At 43.6% G+C, this 12,221-nt stretch overlaps 1 protein-coding gene across 1 annotated transcript in view; it reads left to right on the forward strand.

Moving 5' to 3' along the window:
• Nucleotides 1-12,139, forward strand: part of EBPL (EBP like) — a 30,996-nt gene extending 18,857 nt beyond the window's left edge. Inside the window, exons 2-4 of the mRNA XM_028105830.1 lie at nt 4,765-4,834; nt 10,237-10,375; nt 11,679-12,139. Coding sequence (XP_027961631.1) covers nt 4,765-4,834; nt 10,237-10,375; nt 11,679-11,919 — 450 coding nt within the window. The 3' untranslated portion in view covers nt 11,920-12,139. The remainder of the gene's footprint in view (nt 1-4,764; nt 4,835-10,236; nt 10,376-11,678) is intronic.
• Nucleotides 12,140-12,221: the final 82 nt, after the last annotated feature.

Consider the following 12,221-nt stretch of genomic DNA (forward strand, 5'->3'; position numbering starts at 1 on the left):
ACGTCCAGCTTTAAGCTATTACAGATAAAGCTGCTATGGACATTTGTGTGCTTGTTTTTGTGTGAACATAAGCTTTTATTTTTCTGGGACAGGTGCCCAAGAGTGCAACTGTTGGATCCCATAGTAATTGCATATTTAGTTTTAGAATAAACTGCCAGCCTCATTTTCCAGAATGGTACCGTTTTCATCCCACCAGAAACACGTGAGTGATCCACATCCTTATCGGCATTTGTTGTGGTCACTATTTTTTTTTATTTTATGCGTTCTGATAGGTGTGGAGTACTAACTCATTGTGGTTTTTATTGGCATTTCCCTGCCTGCTAATGATGTGGAACATCTTCTCATGTGTTTGCTTGCCGTCTGTAGACCCTCTTTCCTGAAATGTTTCTTCATTTCCTTTGCCCATTTTCTAAATGGGTTAATTGGGTGTTTGCTGTTGTTGTTGTTTAACTCTCTTATCCTTCACTACCCTCTCCCTTCTTTTATTTCTTATTCCTTTAGTAAACATTTATTAGCATGTACCATCTATCAGGCATTTGGAATACAGAGATAAAAGACAAAGACTTTGCCTTAAAGGAACTGATGGTTTGGAGGAGGGGACAAGTAAGCAGAGTTCTTCTATGTAGGAAACGCACCTACTTCCCATCAAGAGAATCAGTGAAGCCTTGCTTCCTGGAGGAGGCAGCATCTGATCAGCATGTGGAGGCATGAATATATTTATTATACTTTACGTATATTACAGTTGACCCTTGAACATCATGGGTTGCACTGCACTGGTCTGCTTATACATGGATTGTTTTGATAAATATAGTACAGTACTGTAGGTGTATTTTCCTTATGATTTTCTTAATAATTTTCTCTAGCTCACTTTATTGTAAGAATACAGTATATAATACATATAGCACACAAACTATGTTAATTGATTGTATGTTTTCAGTAAGGCTTCTGGTCAGTAGTAGGCTATTGGTAGTTAAGTTTTTGGGGAGTCAAAACTTATATGTGGATTTTTGACTGCACAGGGGTTGGTGCCCCTAACCCCTGTGTTGTTCGAGAGTCATCTGTATACTGCCATTACATTTGAGACATTAATATAGTAAGAAGTGCCTTCTGGGCGCCTGGGTGGCTCAGTCGTTAAGCGTCTGCCTTCGGCTCGGGTCATGATCCTAGGGTCCTGGGATCGAGTCCCACATCAGGCTCCCTGCTCGGCGGGAGACCTGCTTCTCCCTCTCCCACTCCCCCTGCTTGTGTTCCTGCTCTCGCTGTGTCTCTCTCTGTCAAATAAATAAATAAAATCTTTAAAAAAAAAAAAAAAAAGAAGTGCCTTCTAAAAGCCCCTCGGTATCTTTCTAAGTAATTCATAATGGGAACTTGTCATTAATTCAAGGTTAGTAAACACTGAACACAAAATATCATCCTGGGTTCTTGAAGATTCTGAGATAAGACAGCATTCCAGACTCCAAAGGTGTATGATCTAATGGGAACTAGAGATTGATAACCAGCAGACAGTTGATTATAGAAGCACAAAATTTAGTAACACAGTAGAATGAGGAATTATCACGAGGAGGTTGGGAAGATTTCTTAGAGGAAGGAGGGTTTGAACTGGCATTTGAAAAAGGAGTAGAACTTGAAGAGGTAGATATAAAAGGGACAAAATTTGTCATATACTCCTAGGTCCCTGCATGTTATAGATTGCCAGACCCCCATCTTGCTCTTACCCACAGAGTTGCTTCTGAGGAAAGGTCCCGGACCTAATGTCAGAGTCCAGGTTTTGCTAATGGCTTCAGTTGAAGAGATTGCTAGTGGAAGTCATGTCTAGTTTTAGGATGAGATCCGCAATCTAATTTTAGGCGGTCCTTCATCTTAACAGATAGATGGAATGAGACCTACAGAGGATCAAATTCAGCCCAGCCTTATTGCTCCTACTGGCCAGGCCAGTGGATGTGTTTTGTCTAGAAAGTCCTCAGGCCAAGCCAGGGAAGTGGTGTGGATTTCCTGCTATGTCTCTGCTAAAAATAAAAAATTGATTGGTGAAAATAAAGTGTTACACAGTGGATGGGGAATACTTCTTATTTTAAAACATTGCTGTTTATCTCCTTGTAATTTTTTAAAATCTCCCTTAAAGAATATTATTTTTTTTTAAGATTTTATTTATTTATTTGGCAGAGAGATACAGAGAGAGAGCAAGTAGGCAGAGAGGCAGGCAGAGGGAGAGGGAGAAGCAGGCTCCCCACCGAGCAGGGAGCCCGATGCGGGGCTCAATCCCAGGACCCTGGGATCATGACCTGAGCTGAAGGCAGCCGCTCAACTGACTGAGCCACCCAGGCGCCCCAAGAATATAATTTTTACATATACTCTTAGGTAAACCACATTTACCAAGTAAGTAACTTACAAAGTGTCAAGAAAAGACAGAACAAACCAACTTTAAAGCTTCTGTTTAGCAGAGATGAGCGTGTATAAGAAGCTGGACGACATTAATGAGATGGGGAGAAAGTCAGGTTTCTTCTCTCAATAAGAGAAAAAGAAAGGCAGTTATAAACTAACATAAACAAAAATATTTTATAAGAAAGTCATGGCCCAAATATGTAGCAAACTAAAATACAGCATGATTTTGAGAAATTTATGAGTCTAATAAAGGATATTCCAGCTGCCACATTCTTCTTAAATGACACAGGAGTCAAAGTACTAGATCTGTAGAGAAAGAAGTTGTGGCCCTTTGCAGTGAATGACATTTACCTAATCACCATATTGTAAATGCTGCTGATTTTCAGCTTTCAGAATTCACATAAAATAGGAAGACAAATATGTTTACAGAACAAGAATGGAAATGTAATCAATCTCAGCAATGTACAAGCAAAGCAGACAGAAGTTGAGTGTTGGAAATGGGGAGGAGAGGAAGAAAGCATGGCCGGGGCTAGTGTCCTCATCTTGTACACTGGGAAGTCCAGATGCTGGGCAACACTGATGAATGAGGAAGCTGAGGTTTTTAAGTTTACTACCTAAGTTACAAATTTGGTAACAAATGGAAGAATTAAAGAGTATAATATAGCTGTTTGAAAGGGTTCAGGGGTAGCTGGGTGGCTCAGTCGATTAAGCAACCGGTTTTAGGTCAGGTCATGTTCTCAGTGTTGTGAGATCAAGCCCTGCATCGTCAGGCTCCATGCTTAGCAGGGAGTCTGCGTGTGATCCTCTCCCTACCCCCCTACCCTCCCACACATACGTGTTCTCTCTGTCTGTCTCTCTCTCTCTCTCTCTCAAATAAATAAAATAAATCTTTAAAAAAGGGGGAGTGGTTCAGGACATGCCACTCTAAACTATGACATTTTGGCATATTGATGGTTATGAGCTGAAGGCATTTGGAAAAAAGCAGATGTAGGAAGGCCTCTCTGACCTGCTCCTTTCTACCTAAAATCAGGTCATTAAATTTCCCATGAGAACGGTGCCCTCCCTGCACCAGGAAGAGAAGAACGTTATCACCGGAGCCTGGGAGTCAATGCTGAAATGGACCTATATGAACAAACCTACTAAAATAACCCTTCCACTGCTTTCCCTCGTATATTTCTTAGTCACTTTCCCACAATTTACTGTCCCCTAGTCCATGCCCCTTTGTGTTGTCACATCTCCGTAATTTATCATTCTTTGTGTAAAACAAAGTATACAAGCTTTTGGGCCTAACAGCTTCTTTGGGTCTTTGTTTTCCTTTTAAGGACTCCCATGTACATGTAAAAATAGTGAATAAAATGCGTGTGCTTTCCTCCTGTTAGTCTGTCATGTCAGTTAATTCTTAGGCCAGCTACAGAGTCAGAGGGCAGCAGGAAGTTTTTCCTCCCCTACACTATCAAAAAACTGTAAAAAGTGGAGATGCAGAGGGGAGACATAAGTTAAATCGTAATTTTTCAGGATTGGCAGTCAGTTGAGAATATCTAAAGAAATAGCAGTGTAAGTATATTGTGAGTTAGGATGATAATCCCCAGAACTAAACGCAGCTCTAAGTGATAACCTCTGGGAAGTAGTACTGTAAGTGAGCAGGGATTAGGCAGAGACATCATTTTAATGTCATATAAGCAACTGCATTGGTAAAAAGAAGTGGGAAAAGAAGTTTTAGTGACCAGCAATAAAATGTGTTCAAAGGAGCAACATGACAATTAGATACCCCAGTGAATTCTAATTAATTAGTTTTGAATTTAAGCAAAGAAGCACTTCAGTGATAGGAAAGTACTCAGTGTAACTGCAGATCTTTCATTACCTAAAATTTAAAATGTAGTCTGTAAGGATTTTAATTTTCCTAAATTTGCCCTTATGCAGGAAAAAGAACTAGTTTAACTCCGACATAGATATGTAAATGCCACTTTTGTTAAGAGAGATCCTGGCTGTTTTTTGAGGCGAGACAAAATGAACTGCTGTGAGGCACTTCTCAAAGGTGTAAAATCACTGGAATAATCCAGAATTTAGCCTATTTAATATAACATTTAAGCTCTTTCCTTGTGCATAATTTTCAATGTATTTTTCCCCATAAGAACACACTTCTGATTTTTATCATGCCAATCATTGAAAAACAGCATTTATTAGATAAACATTCCCTTTGGACATATCTTTTTGCAAGGTCGGGGGGCGGGGTCTGGCTCCAGGCTCACACCCCACGGGGTCGTGGAGGTGCAGAGGGTGCGAACCAGGATGTGGGCTCCTGGGGACGCTGCCACGCATCTGCGGTGCCATCCTGTGGCTGTGATGCTAAATTAGAGCCTGATTTCATTTTCTTCTCTCCAGGAAGGCCCTTTTGTCTACTTGTCTTTTGTAGGAAACGTTGCGGATTCCGAAGGCTTGATTGCTTCATTGTGTAAGTAATTTTAAAATGTTTGCATTTGGAATGTTTGAGGAGATTAATTGCAAGTATGGCTGTCAATTAAATGAGTCCCTGTCGCACAAATGGTGTGATTTCATTTATATGAAATGTCCAGAATAGGTGAATCTCTAGAGACAGATGATAGATTTGTGGTTGCCTAGGACTAGAGAGGGAGGACAGAGGAGGGGGATGGAGAGTGAGGGGTTTGGGTTTCTTTTGGGGAGTTAATGAAATGTTCTAAAATTTCATTGTGATGATTCGAATCTGTGAATATACTAAAACCCACTGAACTGTACACTTTAAATGGGTGAATTGTATGATGCGTGATTTATATCTCAATAAAGCTGTGTATTAAAAAATATGTTTATACTGCAGATTGAAGAGTTTGCAGTATTTAAACTGGGTGCTTTTCCATACTTTTAACATCAACCTTCACTTTATCATATATACATACGAGGTCTGTATATGTGTGTGTATATGCGTGTGTGTGTGTGTGTGTGTGTGTGTGTGTGTGTGTGTGTGTAGTCCTGAAGATAATTTCCAAAGCTCCTCTGGTTCTGCAGAGGTGTTAACTAGTTTTGCCTACCTTCTTCATGCTGCTGTAAATCAGTCAACTTTCCATCAGTTAGTTATCGACTTCCTCCCCCGTACTGTGTCAAATTTGACAAACAAATGAGCCAGGCAACAACAGGATCCTTCACCACCATTATAGAATTGCCTGATGCAAGGTAACTTCTTTGAGACTTTGCATCAGAAATTCTGCATTGTTTATCTCATTTCTTCCATAATTCTGAAATCAGGTCCTTCGGCCAGGACCTATGTCCAGACTGCTGTTCATCACTAGAGTTAGGGAACTTCGAGAGAATCCAGGCAGCTATCGTTAGTGCTTCTCAAAGCAAAATGTGTGTTGTCTTTGATGCCTGTCAGGTCCCAGCCAGGGGTAGCTCAGGGAGCCTGAGCCCCCACCTCAGGAGGGAGGTGTTGCTATGCACATTCGTGTGTGTGATGTGATGAGTGGGCCGGATTAAACTGTGCCTGAGAGTTGTGGGGAAGCCCAGGGGCTGGAGGACGCAGCCTAAGTCATTGCCCTCCACCCTGGCTGCCTGGCCTGGCATCAGAGAAAGTGAACGACCCAGCTTTGGCCCAGTCCCATGAAATGCAAATGTCTAACATGATCTTTATCAGTCATCTTCAGTTTACATTTTTTGGCCTTAAAAAAAGTAAAAACTCATTTAATGGTGGTGCCCTTTATTCTTGAGAAAATGAAAATCCAGTAGATAATGTAAAGTAGTTCTTCTCGGACTTTAAAGTGCACCAGCTTGCCTTGGACACTTGTTAAAATACAGATTCTGATTCAGAGCGTCTATGGTAAAGCCTTCCAGATGTTGATCTGCGGACTGTCCTTTGATTCACCAGGATGTAGAGCTGCGCTATAAACATCACATGGACCCTGTTAAAGAGGAATTATTCATGACACTTGTTCAAGATGATAAAGAAGAATTTATTCAGGAGGTACCCCTACGGTGGAGTCTTGCAGTAGGGAAGCGAGATCGGGCTCAAGTCCAGATGCAACAAGGACAGGTGGAGCTTTATGGCCAAGAAGCTAGTGGGGTCAGTGGCTGGAAAATTACTAAGAAGAAACATCAAGAGTGGAGACTTTCAATAGACCGACTCAGCAGGAATCTTGCTGCAGGCAGGCCAGGATGATAGGATATGATATAGAGGGTGGGGGATGAGGAATTTGATCAGGTATCAAGAGTAATCAGGTATCTGCACCCCCATGTTCATGGTAGCATTATTCATGATAGCCAACGCATGGAAGCAACCTAAGTGTCCATCGGTGGGTGAATGGATAAAGAAGTTTGGGGTGTTTGTGCATGTGTATGTACACACGCATGGGCACAATGGAATACTATTTAACCATAAAAAAAGCAAGAAATTCTGCCATTGTGACAACATGGTTGGACCTTGAGGGCATTAGGCTAAGTGAAACAAGCCAGACAAAGACAGATACTGTATGATTTCACTTCTATGTGGAATCTTAATTAAAAAAAAAAAACTCATAGAAAAAGAGATCAGATTTGTGGTTCCCAGAGGTGGGGGGGTGGAGACTGAGGGAATCGGATAAAGGACTAAGTACAAACTTGCAGTTCCAAGATAGGTAAGTGGAGGGTATAATGCACAATATAATGACTCTAGTTACCACTGCTGTAAGTTATCCAGAGAATGGATCCGGAGAGTTCTCATCAAAAGGAAGAACACACTGTCTTTTCTTATTTTTTGTCTCTATATGAAGAATGTATGTTCAATGAACGCATTTTAATCATTTCCTGATGTACGTAAGCCGAGTCATCGTGACGCACATGTTAAAGTCATACAATGCTAGATGTCAATTACATCTCAGTAAAACTGTCGGGGGGGGGTGAGTGAGCAAATACCAAGAATGGAGGACTTTTGCTACACTGACTCAGCAGGATTCTTGCTGGAACCGGACTAAGTGGGCCAAGGACAGAGCACTAGGTGGAGGCCTTGTCAAGGAGAGGGCTCGGAGGAGCCTGACTCAAGCTGGGTCAAGAAGACGGTCTTTGTCACCCCTCACCCTCTCCTAATCTCCGCTCTAGGGGTGAAGGGCCCAGCCATGACTCAGGGACTGGGATCCTACTCCAGCCCTCAGTGCATCTTTCCGTCTAAACCTCTGCCTGAGCCTGGCATCAGTCGCAAAATAAATGGCATCTATCCTATCATTAGGCTTTTGAATGCTCTGTTTGCCCTTTGCTATGTAGGTGTTTACCCAGCAGAGAAATGGCCAGACTTGAGCAGGAGAGGAGACGATACCAGAGGCTTGATGCACTGGGACCGCCTTCCTCTGGGGCATTCACCTCGACCCCCCCCCCCCCACACACACAGGCTCCTTCAGCTGTGCTGAGGCAGGCAGACACACACACACACACACACACACACACACTCTCTCTCTCTCTCTCTCTCTCTCTCTCTCTCTCCCTCTCTCTCTCTCTCTCTCTCTCTCTCCCCTTCAGCTCTGCTGAGTTAAACAGGATTTCAGCCATACTTTGCTCTCTTCACTCCAGGCCTGTGCCTTGGGCATGCTCCTCCCTGAAACACCCTCTCCTTCGCCCTGTGCAGGGGTCACCTTTTGTGGTATAAGGCCTGAAATTAAGATCCAATATTATGTATTGACAGCTGATAAAATCCAGAGGGCCTCACATGGCCCCTCCGCACTTTTGCTTCCTCCTATGAGCCCAAACGACCCTCCTTGTCCCAAGGACCAGGCACGGTGCCCGCAGATCCCTCAGGAGCAGGCTTCAGTTCCTTGACAGCCCCCCGGATTACTGGAAGAAGCCCGTTCCTGCCGCAGGAACCAGGGGCCGCCCCTGCCTCATTGCTGCGGAGCCTGCCTCCTGCGGGGCCCTTCCCGGTTCGCTCCGGTTCTGAGTGCAGCCCGGTGGCGCGCAGTGCCCTTTCTCCAGGCTGTGAGTGTATGTGACTTGTAAATTGCCATCAGCCTCGTCTGTCCAGTGCCACCTGTTGTGTGTGGCCACCCCCATAACCCGAGGCTGGGGGTCCCTCCCCACCAACAGCGGGAAGGAGGAAGTGAACACACCTCACCTCCCTCACCTGGCCCAAGTGTCTCTTTCTCCACGTCCCACGTTCAGTTACCGTCACTTACTGTGCAGTTTGACCTCAGAAAGGGAGCCCCTAGGGGGTTGCCTGTGTCCCCCGTCCTAGTTAAGACTGCATTCCCCAGGCCCAGCACAGAGCCTTCCTGTGCTCCGGAGGCTTTGCTGAATTAAAGAATGAATGAATGGGGTTATTTTTGCATGTCTAAACACCCACTGATCTCTTAGTTCCTAAAGCACTGAAATTTTACATTACTGATAATTCCTTAGATTTTGGGTGCACTAGAGGGAACATTTCAGATGTTGCATATAAGTTTATTTTTTTTTAAGGTTTTATTTATTTATTTGAGAGAGAGAGAGTACAAGCGGTGTGAGGGGCCGAGGGAGAGGGAGATTCCCCGCTGAGCAGGGAGCCCCATGTGGGGGCTCGATCCCAGGACCCCGGGATCACGACCTGAGCCGAAGGCAGACGCTTAACGGACTGAGCCACCCAGGCGCCCCCGTTTATATGTTTAGATTTAGAGGAAAAACTTACTTTCACTATTATGTTGTTTTCCAGTTAGCTCCTGGCTGGCCGTCGGCCCGGGACAGACAGGGCAGCTCTGCCTGGCCCGTCTGTGGTGTCTGGCCTTTCAGAGTCTCTGCTCAGCATGTGTCTGTGTATTATCTCATTAAATGGCTAATCCTGTTTATTGGCCTTTCTTTCTGCCAGGACAGCCTTCATTAGAACCCTTTGTCCCTGGCCCCGAGGGATCATCACTTGGGCCATTAATAGAGACAAGAGCTTTGTCCTGCTGCTCCGACCCATCAGATAATGTAGCTGATATTTGATCATTCATGCCTTTTCTAAGTAATGTGAGAACAGTATCAAAGCGAGAAGAGGTGGGACTTTCATTTTTTCACTCTGATCATTTGAGATCTTATGAGCAGCATGTATTACTTTCATAAATTAACAGAGAGAGAGAGGACAGAGGGAGGGAGGGAGGAAAAAAGAGAACGAAGGAAGGAAGGGGGGGAGGGAGGGAGGATTCCCCCAGTGCATGACTCAGTCCAGCTCTAAAATGACTTTCTCACTCCATTCTTTCTAGAAGAAACCATCCTGATAATAGGGTCTGGAAAGAGTTCTTAGGGCACAGCCACTCCCTGCTGACCAGAGCGGAGGCTTCTGTGGTGGCTGTTCTTAGTGACTCCTGTCTGCACTGAAATGCCCCCCCCACCCCTGTCCATCCGGGACCCCTTCCGTAGTCCAGGCTGTGTCGTTACCATGCCCCCCACCATCCCCTCGGCACTCAGTTTCTCTTCAATTATTAATAGACACTTTTTTAAATAAACGTTTCCTTGATAAAAATTTTCCCACGTCTAGATTATACCTACAGACTTTACATAGCAATTTTGAAGTAAGGAATTGTAACGCGCTTACCAAGATAATTATTAAGGATCGTCTTTGTAAAATCTGACCGAGCTGAATTAATTTAGAATTCTGCTTATAGTGAAAAGGGCGGGGGCGAAGAGGATGCATGTGTGAAAGTGCTTTGGGAACCAAAATCCTTTTTACAAATGTCACGTGACGTCATTATTACTACTCGTGTCACACAGCAAATGGGTTTTAGCGTCAGTCCTTCTGTGTTCTGTGAAGGCATTATGAAGAATGGGGGGGCGACAGTTCTTTTTTTCTCCTCCTTAGGGGAAAAAAAAGGTCATTTCCACTGACTGTCATAAAAATGGTTGCCAGATGAGTAACAAAATGTATTTCACTTGTAGGGAAAGAATATGGCAAAGCTGACGCAAGATGGCTTTATTTTGACCCAACCATTGTGTCTTTGGAAATTCTGACTGTGGTCCTGGATGGGTCTCTGGCATTAGTCCTCATTTATGCCATAGTCAAAGAGAAATATTACCGGTAAGTGCCCTCCTCCTGGCCTGCGGAAGAGAGGACACACATGAGCTGTGCCAATGCCCGTGTGGCGTTTGGAGTAGATGACGACCACATTTATTTGTGAGATGAAAAGTAGGGTAGAAATGAAAATTGTTCTGTTAGGTGAGAATCGTGGTGCCACCAGATAATTTCAGATTGTTCAAAATAAAAATTATGAGAAATATGGTTGTAGGAACCACCTAGTCCCTGTATAGGGCAAGAAAGTGTGAACGGCATTGGATGATTGTTCAGCAATATTTTGGAGAATAAAAGGGTCATACTTCCATCCTTCCTCCTCATCCCCCATGCAAATCACTCTAGAAAACTTGTGTTCCACTTTACAGCAAGTAAATTTTCTTATGTAATTTGGAGTTAGACATGCAAGATAAATCCTTCCCGAAGCAGGTTATGGAGGATGTGAAGAAGGCAGAAGAGAGGGGAGGGGAAGGGGACGGGGCGATGGAAGATTAACTGCCTGGCGTCAGTCAGACTCGGAGACGTGGAACTCTCTACCCTCCCTCCTACCCTTTCCCTTCCTCTCCTTCGCTGGGACACAGTGACCTGGGGCAAATAGAATGCTCTCCGGGGGATGATTCCCAAAAACAATGTCAAGTAGGCACAATCGCATTCCATTTTCTAGCATCTTGAATTGAAGAAGTCATTTTTAAAGTTTAATCACAAGATTTCAGCTTTGAATGGAACCTCCAAGGTCATTTAATCCACCTTTCCCCACCCAATTTTACTTAGATAGTTAGCAGGAAAAATTAAATTTCTTCTTGGCATCTTGATATAACTTTGGCTCCATGACCTTCGTTGTAGACTCACTGCCCACTGTATTCTTTGAGGAAGGTACAGTTCTTACTATCCCCTTTTCCGGAGGGGGTAGTTTTACCCCCAGGTAAATTTACCTGGGGGGAAATCCTAAATCCTCAATTTACCCAGCAGGTAAAATTGTGGCTTGTAGCAAGATTCGCATCTCAGTCTCTTTTGGTGGGTGAGGTGTGACCTCAGTAAATCTTCCTAGGACTAGAACAGGATACCTGGGAGACCTTACTTAACTCTGAGAATAATCTTCTAGAAAGGGCAGTATTGCTTCTCCAGAGGATGTATGGATCTTCCACTAATCAGATTGACTTGCCCCATCAACGGAGCGCTGTGCAAAACCTGAGGTCTGACTTCAGAGAGGTCTTCTGCTGTGGAAGACTGTGTTAATGCTGACATCTAAGACAAGATTTCAGGATTCAGGGTGCCCAGCTGCGCTGAGCTCTTGTTTCTCTCTCTCTAACAGGCATTTCATACAGATTACCCTGTGCGTGTGTGAATTGTATGGCGGGTGGATGACCTTCTTCCCAGACTGGCTTATGGGAAGCCCCAACCTCAACACCGACAACTGGCTCTACTTTGGGGTCTATCTGGTATTTTTCAATAGCGTGTGGGTTCTGATGCCAGGGCTGTTACTGTGGCAGTCATGGGTGGAACTCAAGAAAATGTATTACAAAGGAACCAGTGCAGGGAAAAAGTTTCAGTGAATTTTCAAAATCACAGACACTGGTATCTTGCTTTATAAGCCAGAATGGGTCAAACCTTTTTGTTGGTCAAAATGTAATGCATTCCTGTGTACACTTTCTTTTTCTACTGTTGTTCCTAAACAGCCTATTTCAAATTGATTGTATGGTGGCAAGTTTTTTTTTTCTTCTTCAATTAAATTACAATATGGGGAACAGAGAATAAATTTTAACTTGTAATAATAACCCGTTTGATTATATGTTTTTATGGCTAGCATTAATTGTTCTGCATTAATAAAGCCAATTATCATAAAATACTGTAGAGC

This window comes from Eumetopias jubatus, unplaced genomic scaffold, assembly GCF_037043125.1.
Source record: "Eumetopias jubatus isolate StellerSeaLion01/CBP00866 unplaced genomic scaffold, mEumJub1_p1.0 scaffold_3, whole genome shotgun sequence".
Classification (NCBI taxonomy): domain Eukaryota; kingdom Metazoa; phylum Chordata; class Mammalia; order Carnivora; family Otariidae; genus Eumetopias; species Eumetopias jubatus.